General features: G+C 35.4%; 3 protein-coding genes across 3 annotated transcripts; all 3 read right to left on the reverse strand.

Moving 5' to 3' along the window:
* Positions 1-36: 36 nt before the first annotated feature.
* Positions 37-7,199, reverse strand: ICU2 (DNA-directed DNA polymerase). Its single transcript, XM_079025503.1, has 26 exons — positions 6,027-7,199; positions 5,711-5,881; positions 5,513-5,596; positions 5,351-5,425; positions 5,190-5,254; positions 5,029-5,119; positions 4,765-4,953; positions 4,395-4,673; positions 4,119-4,298; positions 3,927-4,040; positions 3,723-3,842; positions 3,306-3,614; positions 3,124-3,216; positions 2,849-3,040; positions 2,625-2,774; positions 2,315-2,535; positions 2,089-2,248; positions 1,927-2,010; positions 1,718-1,831; positions 1,548-1,637; positions 1,380-1,456; positions 1,065-1,275; positions 926-979; positions 735-854; positions 562-636; positions 37-488 (listed from the first exon to the last, which is right to left on the reverse strand). The coding sequence occupies exons 1-26, from the start codon at positions 7,089-7,091 to the stop codon at positions 342-344; spliced, it is 4,530 nt and encodes a 1,509-aa protein (XP_078881629.1). The 5' UTR covers positions 7,092-7,199; the 3' UTR covers positions 37-341.
* Positions 7,200-15,642: 8,443 nt separating this feature from the next.
* On the reverse strand, positions 15,643-16,365 carry LOC145089823 (uncharacterized). Its single transcript, XM_079028217.1, has one exon. The coding sequence runs from the start codon at positions 16,363-16,365 to the stop codon at positions 15,643-15,645; it is 723 nt and encodes a 240-aa protein (XP_078884343.1).
* Positions 16,366-16,575: 210 nt separating this feature from the next.
* Positions 16,576-18,422, reverse strand: LOC145087538 (PLC-like phosphodiesterases superfamily protein). Its single transcript, XM_079025505.1, has 6 exons — positions 18,318-18,422; positions 18,110-18,235; positions 17,854-17,991; positions 17,669-17,767; positions 17,282-17,585; positions 16,576-17,189 (listed from the first exon to the last, which is right to left on the reverse strand). The coding sequence occupies exons 1-6, from the start codon at positions 18,393-18,395 to the stop codon at positions 16,702-16,704; spliced, it is 1,233 nt and encodes a 410-aa protein (XP_078881631.1). The 5' UTR covers positions 18,396-18,422; the 3' UTR covers positions 16,576-16,701.
* Positions 18,423-20,700: the final 2,278 nt, after the last annotated feature.

The raw sequence follows: 20,700 nt of genomic DNA on the forward strand, positions 1-20,700 counted from the left end.
AAGGATTAACTCACATGATAAAAGAATAGAACTTACTAGCACATTAAATCTTCCTTTTTAAAGTAACAAAATACAAACTAGAGTAAACACAACACCACTAAATACAAAATTGATCATGTCTATTCTAAGTAACAACTCTTTTTGCATAAAATAACTAAGTATCACACATACATACATCATCGACTTACCAATACCAATACTTGTTAAGATCTTCATCCATTTTTCATCACAAAGCCACATAACTCTGTTAGCTTAGCTTCTTCATCATGATTTGAAAGCCAATTTGTATTTCTTTAAACGGGATTTAAATTAAATTTAATCAACTCTAATCCATTATTTTACTAAATTGAGGCGAAAAGATCATTAAGTTTGACCCAACCATAATCACACCTGTCCCTAACCTTCTGTGCTGTAGAAAAAGCTAATCCAACCAAACCTCTTATCCTACCAACCTCTTTCTCAACTGCAGCCCTCAACTTAGCATCAACCTGAAATACATTAACTAATTACAAAACAATTCATATCAATATCTCAAACTTTTTAACTAATGACAAAAATAACCTTGTCAATGCAGCGATCCGCATCCAGGAGATAACAGAAGTAAGAGAGTTGTTTGTACACATCAGCCTCCGAATACTAATCAAAAATAAAGTTTTCAGTAACTGTTGTTGGATGAAGGGTAATGACAAAAATAGTGTTTTTTGACTTTGAGAGTTGAAGAGATGAAAACCAACCTGTCTCACAAGACGACCATTACAGCGAGGGTAATTTGGGCATACTGTTCCTCTTTCTGACTCACCAACAACACGCAAGTTTAAACTCCTTGTTGTGTAGTTGCATGTTTCATCATCACACTGAAATTTTACATCCAATTTCAGTAAAAAAGATTAAAAAAATGAAAATCATAATAGCATTGTTTGCATACCGTCATAAATCCTTTGTAGTATGTGGATATGAACAATTCAGCTCGTCTTTTTACCTGATTCCATTCCACCAACAATTTACTCGCTTTATTTCTTTCCATTTGAAGCAAAAACAAATTAAATTTAGTTAAAATTGAAAACCTGATTGGATAATGATGCTGGAGGGAATTCCACTTGACATTTAGGGCAACAGAATTTCTGCCAAAAGGTAGTGGTGTTGTTGGTTGATTGATCTTGCAAGTCTTGTGGCTTTTCAAGGGCTACTGTTTGTATGTAACTCAGTACAGATGGACACTTAAAACTAACACAGCAATCAGGACATGATAAATTTAAAGCCTCACAACCCCTGTATCTGCAATAATCAAACATCACAAAAGTTTTTAAAAAAATGTTGATAAAATTTATAAAAGCATAAAAGGTGAAAAATTCAGAAGAGAACTAGTAAGTCGTAACTACCTCTCTTCATCATCTGTCATGCAAATAACAGAGCCAGAATGATCATTGTTTGCAACTTCACTTGATTTGCTTTGAAACTGAAAACAAAATCATTATTAATTTTATTAGTTATCTCATCAATGTTATTTGGAAATGATAGGTTATAGAATACTATTAGAATATAGATACCTTGGAAGGATCAAGCCCTAAACAATCAGCTAAAGTAGCTGGGCTTGTACCCTCGATTGATGCACATAGACGCGATACTACTGGATGAATCTGAATGCACCCAAAAATAAATGATTTAATAAAAAGATAATATAATTTTTTTTTAAAAAGTAGAAAATAAAAAATGATACCTGTTGTGCTAGATAATAGTCGATGTCAATCATCAAATTCTCATTATCCTTTGTGAGTTCATCTGGATGTCTTGCACGTTGAGCAATCCCTACTGATGTACTCAAACCATTCCCCTGTGAAATTTATTAAAAATTAAATAATGCAAATTAGAGATGAATAAATGTGAAAAAGTAAAATTAGAAATGAAAATAAAGGCTTAATCACAAACCTTCTCACAGCAAATTATGTAAGGAACTGTATCTCCAGCAGAACAACCACTGTTGTACCCTAGTTTCTTCAGCCTGAGTGCTACCTATAAGTAGATATGTTTATGTATTAATAAAAAAATTATAAAAAAGAATAAAAAAAACAAAATAGTCAGAATATTTACTTCAACATGAGGTTGACTTTTGGCATCTGGGTAGGCTTCAGGAGGTCTAGTCAACGTTTTTGTAATGATATATTTCTCCAAACCTATTTCTCCCTTCCTCATATCCTCTTGTACTTTTCTGAGTTTGTTGTGTATTGCTTCAACAACTTCTTCACATGACCTGTCATTATAAATTAAAATTTCAGAGAGTAATGATGATGATGATTATTAAGAGAAGAAGACATACAGCTCAGATAATATTTGTTCAAGACAGAAATCTCCAGTCTCCTTTGACAACAAACTCCAGTCACGTCTGACCATATCCAGACCTTTCCTCTCTATAACTTTATAAATTTTCCCATCTCTTATTTGCTCTTTCACAGCTGCATATTTCTTCTTTTTAAGCAACAGCATTCTCTTGTATACACCATCAAGATCAATTTCTAATCTCTTGTATCTCTTGTTCACCTACCATTAAATCAAAACCAAAAACTCAATTCAACAACTTTTCACTATTATAATCTCAAAACTATTTTTATAAAACTGTAAAAAACTACCTCTTTGATGATATTTCCTGCGATTGATTTGGCTTTATTGATATCATCAAGTCCAGTGTATATCATGATTGAATCAGTGTCACCATAAATCACATCAAAGTTTAGATTGTTGCGAACAAGATCAACAGTGCTTTGTAAAATCTCTCTCCCCTGTAAGTAAATAAATAATTAAATAAGTTGTAATACTTTTCCATATATATTTTTTTTATTAAAATCTTTCTTACTTGTAGTGTTATAAGTTCTGCAAGTGGTTTTGCATAGAATCTTGAACTGGAAAAACCGAGGCATCCATACATACTGTTGGCTGTTAGTTTCAATGCTTGTTGTTGTATATCAAATTGTTGATACTTGAGGCCTGATGCTGTCTTTAATAATCTTTTTACATGTTTCCTTCTTTCAACCAGATTTTTGAGTAACTAAAAAAATAAGTAACAACATATGAAAGACTTATACAAACATTAAACCGGTGTAATCAATTTAACTATGGTTAAGATCTAACCTCGGGTAAAACTCCAGTTGCTGTTGCAGATGGTAATCGAGGAACTAAACCATCTTCAGATCTCTCTACTGTTGTAAAGCAGATATTGTACTCCTGATTAAAGAAAATAAACACAGAAAAAAGATAAGAGAGAAGGGTAGAAAGTGTTGAAAGTTAAAAAGTATGGTGGAGATATGACAAACCTGGATAATGGAGGGGTAGAGACTGTTGAAATCCAGAAGTAAAATGTATTTATCATATAAACCTTTTTTGGGTTCCAACACTAGTCCACCTGCATATGAAGCTGCTTTTTTGGATTTTACAGGCTCATTTCCTGGAGGGGCGATTTCGTCATTTTCACCCAAATCATTGTTTACTTTGTCTTCTGGGCCATCTGATTTACGTTTTACTGTTTTGTTTTCTTTTGGAGTATAAAACTTATCAGGTACCATAAATTTTTTAGCATGAAATGCATGCAACAATAGATATTCCACTCTTTGAGCTCTAGCACCCTGAAACCATGCACATAATAAGTTATTTCATAAAATAAAAATAAAAATAAAAAAAAAACTAAAAAAACATATTTAGTGAATGATTTTTTTAACTTTTCATTAGTTTACCTGAAGAGTTTTTCCCCATAAATTACCACTAATATTAGTCAGTTGTCGTGTGAGAGGAAGAACACTCAAATGAAACATGAGTTCCATTGACAACCATGCATCTGTCTCCCCAATTTCAATCTGCAAATCCATAGTGTTAACAATATCAACAAAAATAAAAATTAACAAAATAAAAATTAAAAAAAGTTGAGAAGTAGAACATACAAGTTCCATTAAGGATTGAGAACTTTGAAACATTCCAGGAATATCATGTGGAGCAATCTCTTTTCGATTCTTACTCAACTGAGTCTTTGCAAGTTCTGTCAATGAATAACTAACCTGAAACCAAAAAACAAAATGTTAGAAATTAAATATAAACACTAAATTGTTATTATACTATATTAATATTAATATTACCTCCTTTAAAAGATCACGAGAACACAAAAAGGTATCACATAAAAGCCTGCCAGCAATGCAAGACATAATTCCCGGACTTGCCCCTGACCCAAAAACTGTATTTCCTTTATTAAGTCTAGGCATCTCAGACCTCTTAAGTCTTCCTATTTTTGACCACATGCTATTAGGAACTTTGCAAGCCTGCAAAATGTTATACCATATCATTATTATTAATAAATGGTAATACAAATACAAATGTTCTCATTAAATCAATGTGTTTGTTAGTATTGTAAAAACCTTGACTCTGTTGAGAAGAACATCAAGGTCAAATCCAGATATGTTGTGGCCAACAAGAATATCACTATCTAATTTGTGGAATTCAATCATTAACCGATTTAATAAAGCTCTTTCACTGCTTTCCATGCTAATGATGTTTGATCCAGCTTTTATGTTTTTATCTGCTGCTTCTTTGTTAAATCCCATTGGAAATAATCCATCTTCAAGCTTACGTACAACTGTAAAATGACTTAACATTCCAGGTCTTGTCCATTCTGAAGCCAACATTGGTGTATCAATCTGAAATTTGAAAAAAAAAAAAAAAAAGTATTTAAATTTAATGTTATCAGTAATGTTACAAACAAGATTTCAAGAAAGAATGTGAAAGTACCTTGGCCTTATGACAGCAGATGACAGATGCAGATGCAATTTCGTTTATGTTTTGTTTTTGGTTTATTACAGTTTTCAGATTGATTGCAGTAACAACTACAGGAGGAATCTCTCCTGTGTTTTTCGAAGAGGTTGCAATTTTAATGTCTTTAGGGGAATCCACTGTAACCTCAAACTTACACCAGCTTACCTGATCAAAGGGTAAGAAAGTAATTTGAGCATTTTGCTAAGATCTTAACTGTAAATGTAAAATTTATAGGCTTACACGTTGAGCAGTGGAAGAGGTGGTAAATCTTGAAAGTGATAGCCATGAAGGTCCCTTTATCTTTCTTTTGATAAGAAAAAGCTCCAAAGCACTAAATGAAACATAATATTAGTTTTCAGATTCCTGTGAAATTAATAAAAATTTATCAGTAACTTTTATACCTGCTATGTGTTCCAAGCAAAGCACGGAAGGTTTCTCCTTTAAGATCTGAAGGAAGTGGTGGATCCTGGAATTACAATATATACAACATCAGTAAACACTTAATGAATCTTCTTTGTGAAATGTAGCATGATTAATCTTCTTTGTTAAAGGTGTGAAATACCTTGAATGGATAGCTGATTTTGAGTACATAATTCTCTTTGCGCTCTATGTCGGATCTTTCAAATGCATAATTCCTCTGAAAATAAATAAATAAATCAGTTTAAGCACAAAAAATATATATAAATTCATTGATTTTTGAAGCTAATTAGACTAAGAACCGGACCTTGACAGGTTTCATGCTAAAGTTTGAAACATTTCGATCAAGCAATTGTTTCTTTATGTTGGCCTTCAATCCAGATGCCATCTCCTAATAAATTAAAATAATTAAACAGTGATTGTCAACAATGACTGAATAGTACTAATAATACAGCCAATATGGTGATTGTAAATTAAAAGAGGCCAAAGGCAAGAGGTGTATTACATGAAGCTTGGTGTGAAAAGCTGTAGGTGATATCTTTGACTCTTCAACATCTCTCTCAAGATTCATAATGACAGAGTCTTCAAAAACAGGACCATTTGGGATAGCATACATGCATCTTTGCATATTCTTCACGACCACACAACAGCTGTGATAAGTACTTCCTGCTTTCACCTTGATTCAAATGAATGTTATTAAAGATCAAGATCAATCTTTATCTTGGTAAGAATGATAAAACAGTGAGTCTTATATAATTAATTAAGCGTTAGAATGCAAATGAACAGGGTAAACTGACATGTAACTGAATTAGCTAAAATACCTTCCCAAATAGATAGATATTGCCAGCATTAGAACCAGAAAACTCCTCATATGCATCGAGCATGTAGAAAGGAAGAGATCCATCAAGTTCCACCACAAATGGTGGTTTTTCATCAGAATATACACCAGGACCGATCTCAGCATTCAAATCAGAGCTTATGTTGGTCTGCAATCCTGCTGTTGCACTGAAAGTTGGATCCTTTTCCACTTTAATTTTAGCATTTAAAGTCCAACCATCGGCCTCCTTCATCACTGGCTCAACTTTCAGTTCGCTAGTATCCTTAGATGCTTCAACTTCACTTGTCACCACCGGTGGCTCCTCCACAACACCCAAATCTGTTTCATTTTTAGGAAATTCTAGCACTTCCTTCCCTTCTTCTATTACGTCGTGTTTATACAAACTATTTGACGATAGAGTATTCACAGCCACCACACTTGCAGGTGTATTTTCAGTCTTAATCGAGGTAATCAAAGCAGCTGGTGCTAAAACTGTGCCATTCTGGGATGATCTTTTGTTTCCTCGTCTCCTTTTCTCTTTATCATTCTCATCCGGCGCAAATTCAGCAAGCACATCATCAAGAACACTATCGGAAGACGCCACTGAAGGCTTACTCTTATTGAAAACGGCAGAAGTAAACAAGTTAGATATCCTTTGCTTACCCATTAAAGCAGCTGCGGCTTCAAAAGAGGGCTTCTTATGTTCCTTCTTTTCCGTTTTCTTCTTCGGTTTCTTTTTCTCCAATTCACCTTCCGATTCCTCTTCTGATGACGGAATTACGCCGGATTTAGTCCAATCAACTTCTTCGCCTTCGTCCCCGTAACCAAGGCCGTCGTCGTCCACGATAAACCCTTTAAAATCTTCACGTCGTTGGGCCACGAGGTTCTCGTACTCATCGTCATCGACGGTATCGTAGATCGGCTCATCGATCTTTATCTTGTAACGTTCTTCGCCAATGTCGGCGCCGCCGCCTTGTCTGCGGATTTTGAGCTTGCGGAGTGCTTCAGCGCGCTCCTCAGACTGCATTTCTCTAGTTTTTCTCCTTTGTCTCCGCTGATCGTCTTCCATTTCGATCTCGCACGGACTTGGCTTGCTTATTCTTTGATTTTGTTGGATCGATCTATGGAGGGTTTGGTCGATAGGGTTGATACTAGAAAGGGGGAGAAAGAGATGTATGAAATAGCGGGAAGAACGTTTTGGCGCCAAAAATAAATTGGCGAAATCCCTATTACGCGATCAGGGATAATATTTTACTAATAACATTTAACAGTATAAATATATTGTGATCTACAATATAATACGTGAAATTAAAACAATTGGTCTCAATATTAATTATATCCTTCGTTTTCATATAAAAACGGGAAAATGACTTTTGAGGGTAATTAACTTTTGCGTTTGTACTCATTTGGTCCCTTTTCTTTTTTTTTGTATTCAATATACCATCGAACTTGTTGTTGGTGTTTACCATAGCCCTTTTGACCGGCTTTTGACCTGTGATAGCCGGTCAAAGGGTTATGGTGAACACAAACAACAAGTTCGATGGTATATTGAGTACAAAAAAAAAGAAAAGGGACCAAATGAGAACAAACGCAACAGTTGGTTACCCTCCTGATTCATTTTCCTTTTACTCATTTACAACAAATCCCACATCATTTCCTACTGATATTAATGACTTTTATGAGATTCATTCTTGTTTCTCTTCAAAACATAACCTACGAAAGGACATTATTCATACATGTACAACTTTGTAATGCACTTGAATATTTATTAGGGGAATCTTGACTAAGCAGGCGCATTTCATGACTACATTTACATTTCCAATCAAATGATTTATCGTATCATGGATTCTAGACAAGTCTACAAACGAGTGGAATCACAAGTGCTATGATTTTTGAGTTTACTTAGCTTTAAGATCGAACTCATGGGATAAGATACAACATCAGTATGTACAATACACCATTGTATTGTACATACTGATGTTGTATCTTATCCCATGAGTTCGATCTTAAAGCTAAGTAAACTCAAAAATCATAGCACTTGTGATTCCACTCGTTTGTAGACTTGTCTAGAATCCATGATACGATAAATCATTTGATTGGAAATGTAAATGTAGTCATGAAATGCGCCTGCTTAGTCAAGATTCCCCTAATAAATATTCAAGTGCATTACAAAGTTGTACATGTATGAATAATGTCCTTTCGTAGGTTATGTTTTGAAGAGAAACAAGAATGAATCTCATAAAAGTCATTAATATCAGTAGGAAATGATGTGGGATTTGTTGTAAATGAGTAAAAGGAAAATGAATCAGGAGGGTAACCAACTGTTGCGTTTGTTCTCATTTGGTCCCTTTTCTTTTTTTTGTACTCAATATACCATCGAACTTGTTGTTTGTGTTCACCATAACCCTTTGACCGGCTATCACAGGTCAAAAGCCGGTCAAAAGGGCTATGGTAAACACCAACAACAAGTTCGATGGTATATTGAATACAAAAAAAAAAGAAAAGGGACCAAATGAGTACAAACGCAAAAGTTAATTACCCTCAAGAGTCATTTTCCCTATAAAAACTAGAAGAGTAGAAGTTGCCAACTTTCCATTTCGCAGACGAACGCAAACATTTTAGTCCATTGTCGACAGAGGTTTAGTTTTAAAACTTTTATTCTTTATGTTTTATATTACTAACTTCGTACGAAAATGTATTATATATGACCAAAGTTATAAGTTATATATATATATATATATATATATATATATATATATATATATATAAAGAAACACGAAAACATATACAAAATTTACGTCGATGAGAGGAACGATGTAGAGAATCGAGGGTGAGGGTGAGGTATTTTAGGCTTAGGGGAGGAGATGATGTAGGTGGGATCATATTTTCTATTTAATATCTTTTTAATTAAATTAATAATAAATAAATAAGGGCAGGATAGTCCTTTTTATATGTGTTACGGATGAAAAATACAACAAAATGATATTATAAGTATGGTTACACTACAAAAAACAAACAAAAAAAACGTTAGGGACTAAACATGAAATTTTAGCAAACTATAGGGACGATTTCAATAGTTTGTTCTAAATTTTCAATTATATAAGGCTCATTTTATAAATTTTTTAAACATATGGATCATTTCAGTAACCTTTAAAATCTCAATTATACACGGAACATATTTGTCAATTTTAAACATATAGACAATTTCTGTAAGAAATATATATATATATATATATATATATATATATATATATATATATATATATATATATATATATATATATATATATATATATATATATATATATATATATATATATATATACACTAACATTTTCTGTAACCAAACTAACATATTTCTCTAACCAAACTAACATATAAAAAGATTATGGCTAAATTCCTAACAACAAAAAACAAATGAAAATGAAAAACTTTACTATTATTCGACCTTTGTTTTTTATTATATAGAGTAACGTTTGAGATTTAATACTATTATGTATATAAGACTAGTGGGAGTGGTCGTGGTTTGGGACCGCAGTTTTGCCATCTCAGCTGCACATACCGTCCAGTGGCGTAGCCAGAAATTTATTTTAGGATGGGCCAAATAATTTACAATGTATGAATGAAATATGGGTAGGGATGAGCAAAAGGACCGAACCGGCCGGAACCGGCCCGAACTGGACCGGACCGGGGAACCGGCTTCGGCCAAAATCAAGAACCGAACCGGCCCGGCGGTTCTACCGGTTCCCGGTTCCTACCGGTTCTTGTCGTGTCTTCAAATGTTGGAACCGCTCCTTGAAAAATAGCATCATACGGTTCCGGTTTTTGCCGGTTCTACCGGTTCCGGTTAAATCGGTTCCGGTTCCTACCGGTTCCAAAAATCCACAAAAATAACGTCCCGGTCCCGGCCCGACCGGTTCCATCGCGTTTCGGTTCCGGTGCCGGTTCCGGCCGGTTCCCCGGTCCATATGCTCATCCCTAAATATGGGATCTAAAGTTTTAAATTAAGGTAGGGCAAATAATTTAAAAATATGAGTTAGATATAAGATCTGAAGTTTTGAATGAGATGAATTAATTTTTTTTATTTAACATATATATATATATATATATATATATATATATATATATATATATATATATATATATATATATATATATATATACTTGAACTTTTGTGGGGTGGGCCAAGGCTCACCTTTGCCTCTATGTGGCTACGCCACTGACACCGCCCACTGACCGCGGTCTCATGCGGTTTAGGTCGTGATGCGACCCTTCAAAGTCGTGCAATCAAATTGGTTGGGGAGAAAACGTCAAATATTCGACCGTTGATTTTTTTTACTTTTATTTTTCCTTTATTTCCCATAAATACACATATTTATTTATTTTTTCAAACAAAACAAACCCTTCTCTCTCTAATTTATTAAAAAAAAATCATCAATTTTTTTTTTGTAATGCAATGTAATGTTTTTTGAATTTTCAATTAAATATTTTTTTAATTTTCATGTAATGAAAATTTGTGTTTTTATTAAAAAGGAAGTTTTATTAAATTAAAATAGTTAAAAAAATAATAATAATAATAATAATAAAAGATAATAAAAGTGCATCACTTTCTTGGTGTGGCAAGAAACCATACTTGTGTGGTAAAAAATGGTGTGGTACACATGTGGCGGTGAAGGAGTGCGGTTTCGGTGGTACCACTCCCTCCAGCCTAACTATTAAAAAAAAGTATATGAACGTTGTTAATTTAATAATACAATATTTTAAATTATAAAAAAACATTAAGGGTCATTTTAGAAAGAAAAAAAAAAACAAATTTTTAAGACAAAAATCCGCAAATGATCATTATGATGTTAAATTTGTCCCCAAGTATTTTCCTATAAACTTTTTACATGAATTATCCATTTAAAAATATCTATTAAACTTTATACCAGTTATAATAATAATAAAAATAATAAAACTAAAACAAAAATTGATTAAATGATTTAAGAAAACTAATATATTTAATTTTGAAAAAAAAAACAAATAAATAAAAAATATAGCCTTTTCATGTATACAAAATACGATTGGTTAATGCGGTTTAAAAAAGTCTTGCGTGATTAATAAAAAATGGTTTTCGATAAAGTTGATATACTGAATAATTAATACAAAAAATTACACTTATTAATAATATTTAATTTATTATTCATATTTTTTTGGAACCGATAAATATATTAAAAGTCTCCACCACCGCCCGCTTAGCAAGTCACTAGACGGCAGAGAAAATAAGAACAAAAGTTTACATACAGATAAAAGGAGAAATGGATCAATCAACCCATTTGTAGTTACAATTCATTCGTCTATGTTTGATCCACACGGATACCTGAGACTTATTGATATATACCACCATTTTTGGAGACAAACAGATGTTTTTAATTACTCTGTCGCACCTCGCCTTCCAAATCCACCATATCGTCCTGTAGCAAATTGCGACTATGTTATTTTTTCGATCCTTATCCTTCCCAAAATCAACCAGATGCCCAGCTAAATCTCCGATTGTCGATGCCTGTGCTACTGGAATGCCACACAACTTCATCACCCAAACCCAAACTTCTCTCGCGAACGGGCAATACAACAAGATATGGTCAGAATCTTCTACATCTGCTAAGCAACAGTTGCATATCACCGAATCCACATCCAAACCTCTATTTCTAAGGGCACATAACGATGGGATACGCTTCGGCATTGCTCTCTAGATAAAACCTGTAACTTTTATAGGAACCTCACGAATCCATTTAACCCGATCCATCATTACCTGGGTTTGAGGTTTATTGATTATTTTCCTAAGAGCAACCACCTGAAACTCACAATCAGTTGTAACACCACACTTTCATCCATCATTTGAGGCCTGCAACTGGAAGGACCCAAGCAATGTCTCAATACTATGTAATTCTTCCGAGTGGACATCATTTTGTGGACGCGAGATCCAATCCCACGAGGGACCATCATCTTGAATTATATCTTCAATCAAGCATCTCTTTTTTCTTTTCCAGATGATACAACCCTAGGAAAGTAGATTTTAGAGGTTCGCCTCCAATCCAATAATCCAACCAGAATATAGTATCGTCTCCTATCCCAATGTGCTTTGTAAACAGATGCTCCATATTTATTCATATATTGCTCAAGGCATGCCGAATACCGACAATATTGTTCCAAACTCCTATAATGGTTTTATTAGATATAACATTGGAGGGCTTGATATTGAGGTTATGAATTCCTTTAATAACACGGGCCCAGCTCGCCGTGGGGTTTGTTCTCAGACACCACCACCACTTGGTTAATAGAGAAAGGTTAAGAGCCCTGATTGAGCCCACACTCAAACCTCCCATATCCTTTGGGGCTGTTATTTTTTCCCATGCAACCCAGTGTATTTTTTTTCTATCCTCAACACATCCCCAAATGAATTTTCTCCTGATGCCCTCCAGTGTATTTAGTACCCCGATAGGTGCAACAAACAATGATAGATAGAATGTTGGAAGGTTTCCCAACACTGCTTTCACTAGGGTCAGCCTTCCACCGAAGGATAATGTTTTTGCCTTTCTTGTAGATAACTTGGAACGGAAACGTTCGATCACCGGGCCCAATGACGCTTAAGGTTCATATTCGCTCTCACTGGAACGCCTAGATAGATAAACGGAAGTGACGACGGCTCGCACCCAAGTGGCACAACCCAAATTTGTACTTCATTAGGGCATGCTGCAATTCCAAACAATCGGGACTTATAAAAATTAATTTTGAGTCCAAAAGAGATTTTGAAACATCACAGTATCCGAGCAAGATTGTGTATGTTTGATCTGCTTCATTCGCCCACAAACAAGGCGTCATCTTCATAAAAAAGATGTGATATTGTCATATCATCTCGTGGTATCCGGACTGTAACATCCCAAAAGTCAAGACCAAAAATTTAATTTTTAATTAGGTTATTATAAAACCAACAGTACAAAAACATCTATAAAAACATTCATGTTAAAACCAAAGTGTCAATAATCAAAGCATGTTATCATAAAACAATATCATAGTGTAGTCCTAAAGATCTCATGTGCGGAAAACATAGTGTGACGCGCTGCGATCACCGACTCCTTTCCGTTGAAAACGAAGTACCTGAAACCAAAATTGAAAACCGTAAGCACACAGCTTGGTGACTTCCCCCATCATACCACATACCACATACCCAACATACTGCCAGGCAAAATTATGGGGTGCCCGACCTAACCTGTATGGCATTTTTGGGGTGCCGACCTACCCTGTTTGGCAATTCAGGGGTGCCGACCTACCCTCCGGTTTATCTCAACCGGCTACGGGGACTATTTCACCCCTACTACTACCACATAATAACACAGCATAAACATATTGTCAGGCATATCTGTGCCCGACCTACCCTTCAGTCGACCGTAACACGAGAACTATTCCCCATGCTACATACTAACATGGGGACTATTATGCTAGCACATAATCATAACAACATACCAAATAATTATCACGAAGACAATTATCTCCACTATAACTCTTACTAGTGGGCCTGTCTTAGTGCCTTATACCCACTTTTACTGGAAAGTAACTCACCTCACACTGCTAAAGTCATGTAGACAAAACTCTAACTGTTGGATAACAGGTTCTCGAACTGTCAATCATCAAAATAACACTCAATCAGCAATTGGGTTCCAACATAGACCCACAATTCCATGCTTGGGGGTAAAAGACTGTTTTACCCCTATCTTAGCTTGATTCCAGCCCAAGGCCAAATCCAAAGGCCCAAAAGAAAGTCCCAACTTAAGGCCCAAGTGAAATTAGGGTTTTCACATAAAATGATGGTTAGGGTTGAGTGTTTCTCACTTTACCCATTAAGGACTTAATCCATTAAGTCCATCTCTCTACTAGACAAATCATATGGTGTGGTCGGGCTTAATACATAATCTAATTCCAATGGCCCAAAATGCGGGTCCCGATAACTCCAAGCCCATAATTCCAAAATTAGGGTTTTCTAAACCCTAATCAGGGTTTCCAACCTAATCATAGCCCAATAGGCCCAAAACTAAGTCTTTAGATCAATTAGGATTTTATTAGTTCCACTAGGGTTTCATAATTCGGGCACCACCCACTACCACCTTGGGTAGTGGTGGTCAATGGCGGCTCACGCCGGCGGCCACCACCTCACGGTGGTGGTTATGGGTTTTATTTTCATTATTCCTTCACGATTATAATTTTTACAATGAAATTCTAACACACACACACACCATAAGAAAACACACACACACACATACAACCACCCTTGTGGTGGTACATGGTGGCAACCACCACCTCACGGTGGTGGTGGTGGCTATTCTCGCAAATTTATGGCCAAACAAACACCACATACAACATAATACATCAACACACCTAAACACATAGAAAAACACACACACAACCACCTTCCACGGTGGTTGGTGACGACGGAAAATGGCAGAAGACGGCGGTTTACCACGGTGTTCAAGGCTCGAACGAATCACTGAAGAAAGGACGTGAGGGATGGTGGAACCGTGAGTGACAAAACGGTGGTAGAAATGCGCTCAACCCTCGTTGATGACATAAAGGAGCAACCGACGTCGCTGGGGACGACAGTCGCAACGTTCGACGGTGATTATGTCTTCACTGGAGCGGGCAACGATGGTAGCTTCTCGGTGGTTGCAGTTCCGCCTTGGCTTTTTCGGTCGATAATAGCGATTGTGGTGCAAGCAGTGCCTTAGAGGTAGCGGTTGAGAGGACCCCCTTAAATATGCCTTTCTCACACGCTGACTGCATAGCAACATTTAGCCCTTCCATTACCATTATGAAGAGTAATGGAGAGAGTGGGTCTCCTTGTCGTATTCCTTTCCCGAAATCGAACTCAACTGTGGGCGAACCATTTAAAACGACTGATGCCCTAGCGGATTTGAGGCACCCCCTAATCCACATCCTCCACTTTGATTCGTACCCCCATTTGTTCCATTATAGAATCCAAAAACTCCCAGTTAACCGAGTCAAAGGATTTTTCGAAATCCACTTTGAAGAGGAGTAGTTTCTTTTTTGTTTTTTTCACTCATGAACATATTTCATTTACAATTAGCGGCCCATCATGTATATTTTTGCCTTCAACAAACGCCGATTGTACCTCATTCATGTTGTGGGCAATAATCCTTTTGAGCCGGATAGCAAGAGCCTTTGCTATAACTTTATACATGCTCCTAGTTAGACTAATCGGCCAGAAGTCACAACCAAGAACTAACGGATCCTTAACTTTTGGCACCAAAGTAATAAATGAGGAGTTACACCCAGGGCTAAGTTCCCCATGTTGTTCGAAATGTTTAACAAATCAGAATATGTCTTCCTTCATTAAGTCCCAATATATATATATATATATATATATATATATATATATATATATATATATATATATATATATATATATATATATATATATATATATATATATATATAAACTTGAAGCTAAAGCCATCAGGCCCAGGAGCTTTGTCTCCGCCACATGCCCAAACAACTATCCTGATCTCCTCCATAGAAAAAGGAGATTCAAGGTTATGACTAATATCCGAATCCAGAATATGAAACTTTTAATTAATCAATCTTAGTCTAGTAGGCCAATTCTCCTGGAACTTCATTCGAAAAAATCTATGTATCTCCTGTTTTATTGTATATGCATTTGTGTTCCACTCACCATTTATAACCAACCCATGAATATGATTTTTATGTTGTTTGATATTAACAAAAGAGTGGAAGAAACTTGTGTTCTCATCTCCGTTAATTGCCCATCTTATCATTGCCTTTTGTTTTGCATCAAGTGCAACGATCTTTTCATGTTCAACTATCTTTTGAAACATCACTCTCCTTTCCTCAATCTCCGATTCATACAATTCACGGGATTCATATGCTACATCCAACTCCTGTAACTTGAGTTTTAGTGTATGTAATTCTTTTACCTCATTTGGATAATCAACAACCCTCCATTTTTTGATTTCATTTTTAAAGAATTTGAGTTTTGCAGCTAGGTATCTGTCATGCGTCCCGTACCCAACGAAAGATTCCCAAGCTTTGGTTACCACCTGACCGAATCCATCCTTGTTCATCCGGGAATTGAAGAATCTGAACGGGGTTTTGCCAAAGTCCTCGGTCACCGATTGCAAAATAATTGGGCAGTGATCAGACGGTTCACGTGAAACAGCCACCACATATATTTTGGGAAAATGGTTGAGTAATCTTGGGCAAATCATAAACCTATCCAATTTACTCATTTTTGGATCCGATTGACAGAAATAAGTGTAGCGGTGACCCCCCATCCTTAAGTCTCGAACACCAGCTTATAGTGACCTTCCCATGGATACCCGACCAAGTACCAACAATAATTAGATAGTGACGAGATCTTATAATACCCTCTCTTTTATTATTTTGTTTTATTTTATACCACTATTTTAGTATATTAGTTTTATTTATAATAAATGCAAAATAAAATATTGATTAAATTACATCATTAAAAATAATTTGTCGAGATGTTATAAATGAGACGAATATAACCAGCCCCCAGATCGGAAGTGAATCTATGTACACAACTTGCTCAAGAAAAAAGAAGCCATGAATGAATCATCAGATATTTAAGTCATTGGTGGTGCATAAATTTACAACGCCAACAACAACAATGCAGACAAAAATACTCCGTAGAACCACCGTGGCTGAGCCGCTGCACTAATTAAGAAACCATCGCCAAAACCTCCAATTGGTTCGTCCGGCGGCAGCTGTGCTGGTGGTGGCGGTGAAAGTACTGGAATATCACAACTCCCAAACGTCGCATTCACCCTGCAATACGCAATGTTCGGACATCCACACGTCATATGACCATTCGCTTGATCAACGGCTTCCGCAGCTCCTCCGCCGTCACTCCTCTGGTAAAAGTCAACCGCGATATAATTCGGCCACCGTCCGCCTGCTGCTTGTTGGCATGTGTTCATCATCGAGATCAGTGAAGCGGAGTTATCGATACAAGCTCCGGTTACATTAGGGTTAGTGGAAAAGTAGTTTTGAAGAACCAACGCTCGTGATGTTGTGTTCATTGCAGAAGATTCAGATCGATTAGGGCATGAACCAGCAATCTGACCCTCGTTTCCATCTAAGACCCAATTAGGGTTTGCAAAATCTCGATCAATCTTCTATTAAAAAAATAGATATAAAAAAATAAGAATGTTATTGATCTAAACTTACATTGGTTTTCTACGACGTATGTCCATTCATATGCGAAACCTTCAGGTGCTTCTTTTGTAGATTTGGAGGTGAAGACTATCAGGCGCTGATTCCGGGAGATCATATCGGTGATTATTGGCCATTCGCCACCTTCTTTGGGCATTCGATTCAAAGGAAACATGTATTTACTAAGCCCGGATGCATTAAACACCTTCGTCAATCCATCTTCTGATGTCACATAATCCTCGATGAAAATGGTTATGATTTCACTCGGATTTTCCTCTAAAAACTTTTGAATTTCTCTTAGCACATTGATGGCTGGTTGCTAACAGTAAAAGAACAACGATAAAGAAGCTGAAGCTAGCTGCATGATTCATGAATCATATAGAAAGAAGAAGATTTGCTCACATATGCTGTGATATTATAGCACTTTCCCCCAAAGGAATGGCACATCCAGATATCGTCGTTGAAGTCATACATATCCAACATTAATCCTCGAACTCCATTCTACGTAGACGAATAACACATCAAAATGGATGAAGAAGATGAACCAAATAAGTTTTATAAGGAATCCGCTTTAAAATCTTACTCACGCGTAACTGTGAAGCAACATCATCTTCCTGATTGGCAGGACCAAGAACAGGGGAACCGGTAGGTGATGTTGAGCCGGAAAGCGCAAATGAATTATGAGTCGTCAGCCATGAATACCGATTAAACGGGAGCCCATTCACCTGTTCGAAAATTTAAAAAGTTACGCAAAAACTCTAGAACAACAATCGGATTTGAGACTCTGTTCATCTTCGTTCTTCCCCAAATACGAGTTTAACAAAGAGAAACTAACTTCCAGACCTTCGTAGTAGGATTGATTGGTTGGATTCGAGTGCATCTAGGGCGGGTATTTCCACTCGCAGGGCAGGTTCCACACCGCAACCCGTCGTCGCATTTGTCGTCGTCCATGGAACATGTTTCTCCGATCTGGTTCCAAATTGTGGAGGAATTAGCGCCATGAATGAATTCGGGAAATTAAAAAAAAATGAAGAGAAGAATCAAAACAGACCTTTAGAGACGTTGAGAATTGGAATATACAAAGTATGGTGATGACGAGGATAAAATTGTGATGATCGAATTGCGGCATTTGGAGCCTTCTTCTTCGGCAAGAATCTTGATTATAGACGGAGAGAGAGAAGCGGGGCGGTTATATAGTTTGGAATTAGTTTTGAAAACATCATATTTTTGCATCTTGACTTTTACGTGAGTTTGGTTTGACTCTTGTTGGCTTCTTTAACGAGGAAAATTAATATATGTAAAATAAAAGGACCTACGATCTTTTAAATACTTCCAACTTCCAAATTTAGTCCATTCTAAAATATTATGAGAAATTTATTTTAAGTTGTTTGATCGTACTTGATTGAATTAAATATAATTAAGTAAATATTTGATTGAGTTCGACCTAAACTTAAATATGATTGAGACATAATCTTGAATTAAATTTGATTAATGCGTAGTTTGATTGAGTCATACATGCGTGTTTGACACGAAACTTTAAAAACCGTTTGAGAGCTTCTAATTTTTAGCTTTTAATAAAACGCTATATTTTAAATAAAAAATTTCGTTTGACAGTACGCACGTTTAGCTTTTAGTTTAAACAAAACGCTTCAAATTTAAAAACTACTTCATTTGGCGTTTAACAAAACGCTACTGAGCTCTTGAAATCCATTTCCATAATTGCCCTTAAAAATATATTTATATATTTACTTATTTTTAAACAATTGTTCTTTTATGTAATTTTATATATTTTAAAAGCTATCAATTATTTTTGTCAAACACTCATATAACAAATAAAAGTTATAACTTTCGGCTACTAGCTATCCGGTACGTGCTATCAGCTACACGCTACATGTTACCCGCTTCCAGCTAACAACTACTTTTGTCAAACACACCCATAAACTTAAATATGATCATGACAAAGTCAAAGACTTATAAGTATGATGTGATATAATAGTTTGAATTTAATCGAGTAATACCCAAATTATTACTTATGGTGACAATCGTGTCATGTTCGGTTTAAAAAACTCAACCTATACACAAGTCATATAAATATTTGTGTCATCTTGCCAGTGTCGGCCCATGGGCATGGACAAGCTGGGCGACCGCCAAGGGCCCTCAATGCGATAGGGCCCCCATTTTATACTTGTTATAGTGTTTATATGGTAATAACACCTTAGTTTTAAGTATTTTGGACATGTTCTTAAATCCCAATACTATTATTATAGGCGATTAAAATAAAGCATGAGAAAGTGATACTGAGACCAGACGTGCGATAGCTTCCTACTTCCAATGCGCAATAACTCTTTAGATTTCAATGGAAAATCCAAACGACGTTTTTCCTCATTCAAGAAGCAACGGTAATCGATTTCTTATATTTCTAATTTCTTATTCAAAATTTCAAGTGATTAAGTGAATCAGTTATTTGATTTTCTTATATTTATGATTTTCTGAGTTTCTCCATAACAACCATCGATTAAGGAACGACAACCAGTGAATCGAGTTTGATTGCTTTTTTTTTTCTCACGATTCCAGAAAAACTGAAATCGATTCTTGCCCTTCTTCCTTTCGATTTCCAATTTATTTTACTGAAACAACACAAGTGAATGTGAATGTGAATCTCGATTCATGCTCTTCTTATTTTCGATTTCAAGTTTCTTTTTCTTGAAAATAAGACGAAATCGAGAGTAGACTCTATGTATGAGTATCTGACCTTATTGTGAATATTTGTAAGTTCTACTTTCTAGCATTCTTGAAAATTCTGATTATTTTGTGCAATTCATTTTTTTTAGTAAAATCTATCTTTTTAACTTCATTATTTTATTTTGTGTAGAATCATAATATCCAAGTATAGACCTTCTGAATCTGATTATGAATCACTGCATATTAATTGTGAATTGCAAGTAAGTTTACTCCAATTCTTTGGAGATGATTTCTTATCTTTAGTTTTTTTAATTACATGGAAATTGGAATTGGTTTCTTCATTGCATTTTGTTATCTCTTAGTTTCAGTTTTATTTTTTCTTTAATATGTTTGGTATATGTTTGTTGTTAGCCTCTTATTACTGAACAATCTAATTAAACTCAAAGATGATCTATGCATAAGTTTTTTAAGTAAATAAATTATGTTGATGTACAAGAAAACGATGAACTGTATAAATGAGCAAGAATATTAGGACTGATAGAGCTATATATTTTGGGCTGATAGAGCTATACATTTTCTTTTTTTACATGTATAAAACTAAAGTACCTTATATAAAGATTGGTTATGGATTGATAAGACTTGAAGATATTTCTAGACGTTTTTGCTCTTACTGTTGGTTGATACACAACTAAGGTTGAGATCATATTGGGTGGTGTGTTGTTCAAAGATGGTGTGGAATTTAGAATCGTATT

This window comes from Lactuca serriola, chromosome 2 (assembly GCF_051521515.1).
Source record: "Lactuca serriola cultivar US96UC23 chromosome 2, Lser_US96UC23_V15, whole genome shotgun sequence".
Taxonomy (NCBI): Eukaryota; Viridiplantae; Streptophyta; class Magnoliopsida; order Asterales; family Asteraceae; genus Lactuca; species Lactuca serriola.

Excerpts from the sequence above, each read along its gene's own strand:
- LOC145089823 (XM_079028217.1), bottom strand. The coding sequence starts at position 16,365 with ATGGGGGGTCACCGCTACACTTATTTCTGTCAATCGGATCCAAAAATG.
- ICU2 (XM_079025503.1), bottom strand. The coding sequence starts at position 7,091 with ATGGAAGACGATCAGCGGAGACAAAGGAGAAAAACTAGAGAAATGCAG. Across the intron at positions 3,041-3,123 it reads CAACTGGAGTTTTACCCGAG|TTACTCAAAAATCTGGTTGA; the intron begins GTTAGATCTTAA and ends TTATTTTTTTAG. Across the intron at positions 637-734 it reads ATGGTCGTCTTGTGAGACAG|TATTCGGAGGCTGATGTGTA; the intron begins GTTGGTTTTCAT and ends ATTTTTGATTAG.
- LOC145087538 (XM_079025505.1), bottom strand. The coding sequence starts at position 18,395 with ATGCCGCAATTCGATCATCACAATTTTATCCTCGTCATCACCATACTT. Across the intron at positions 17,992-18,109 it reads CAATCAATCCTACTACGAAG|GTGAATGGGCTCCCGTTTAA; the intron begins GTCTGGAAGTTA and ends ATTTTCGAACAG. Across the intron at positions 17,190-17,281 it reads ATACGTCGTAGAAAACCAAT|ATGGAAACGAGGGTCAGATT; the intron begins GTAAGTTTAGAT and ends ATTGGGTCTTAG.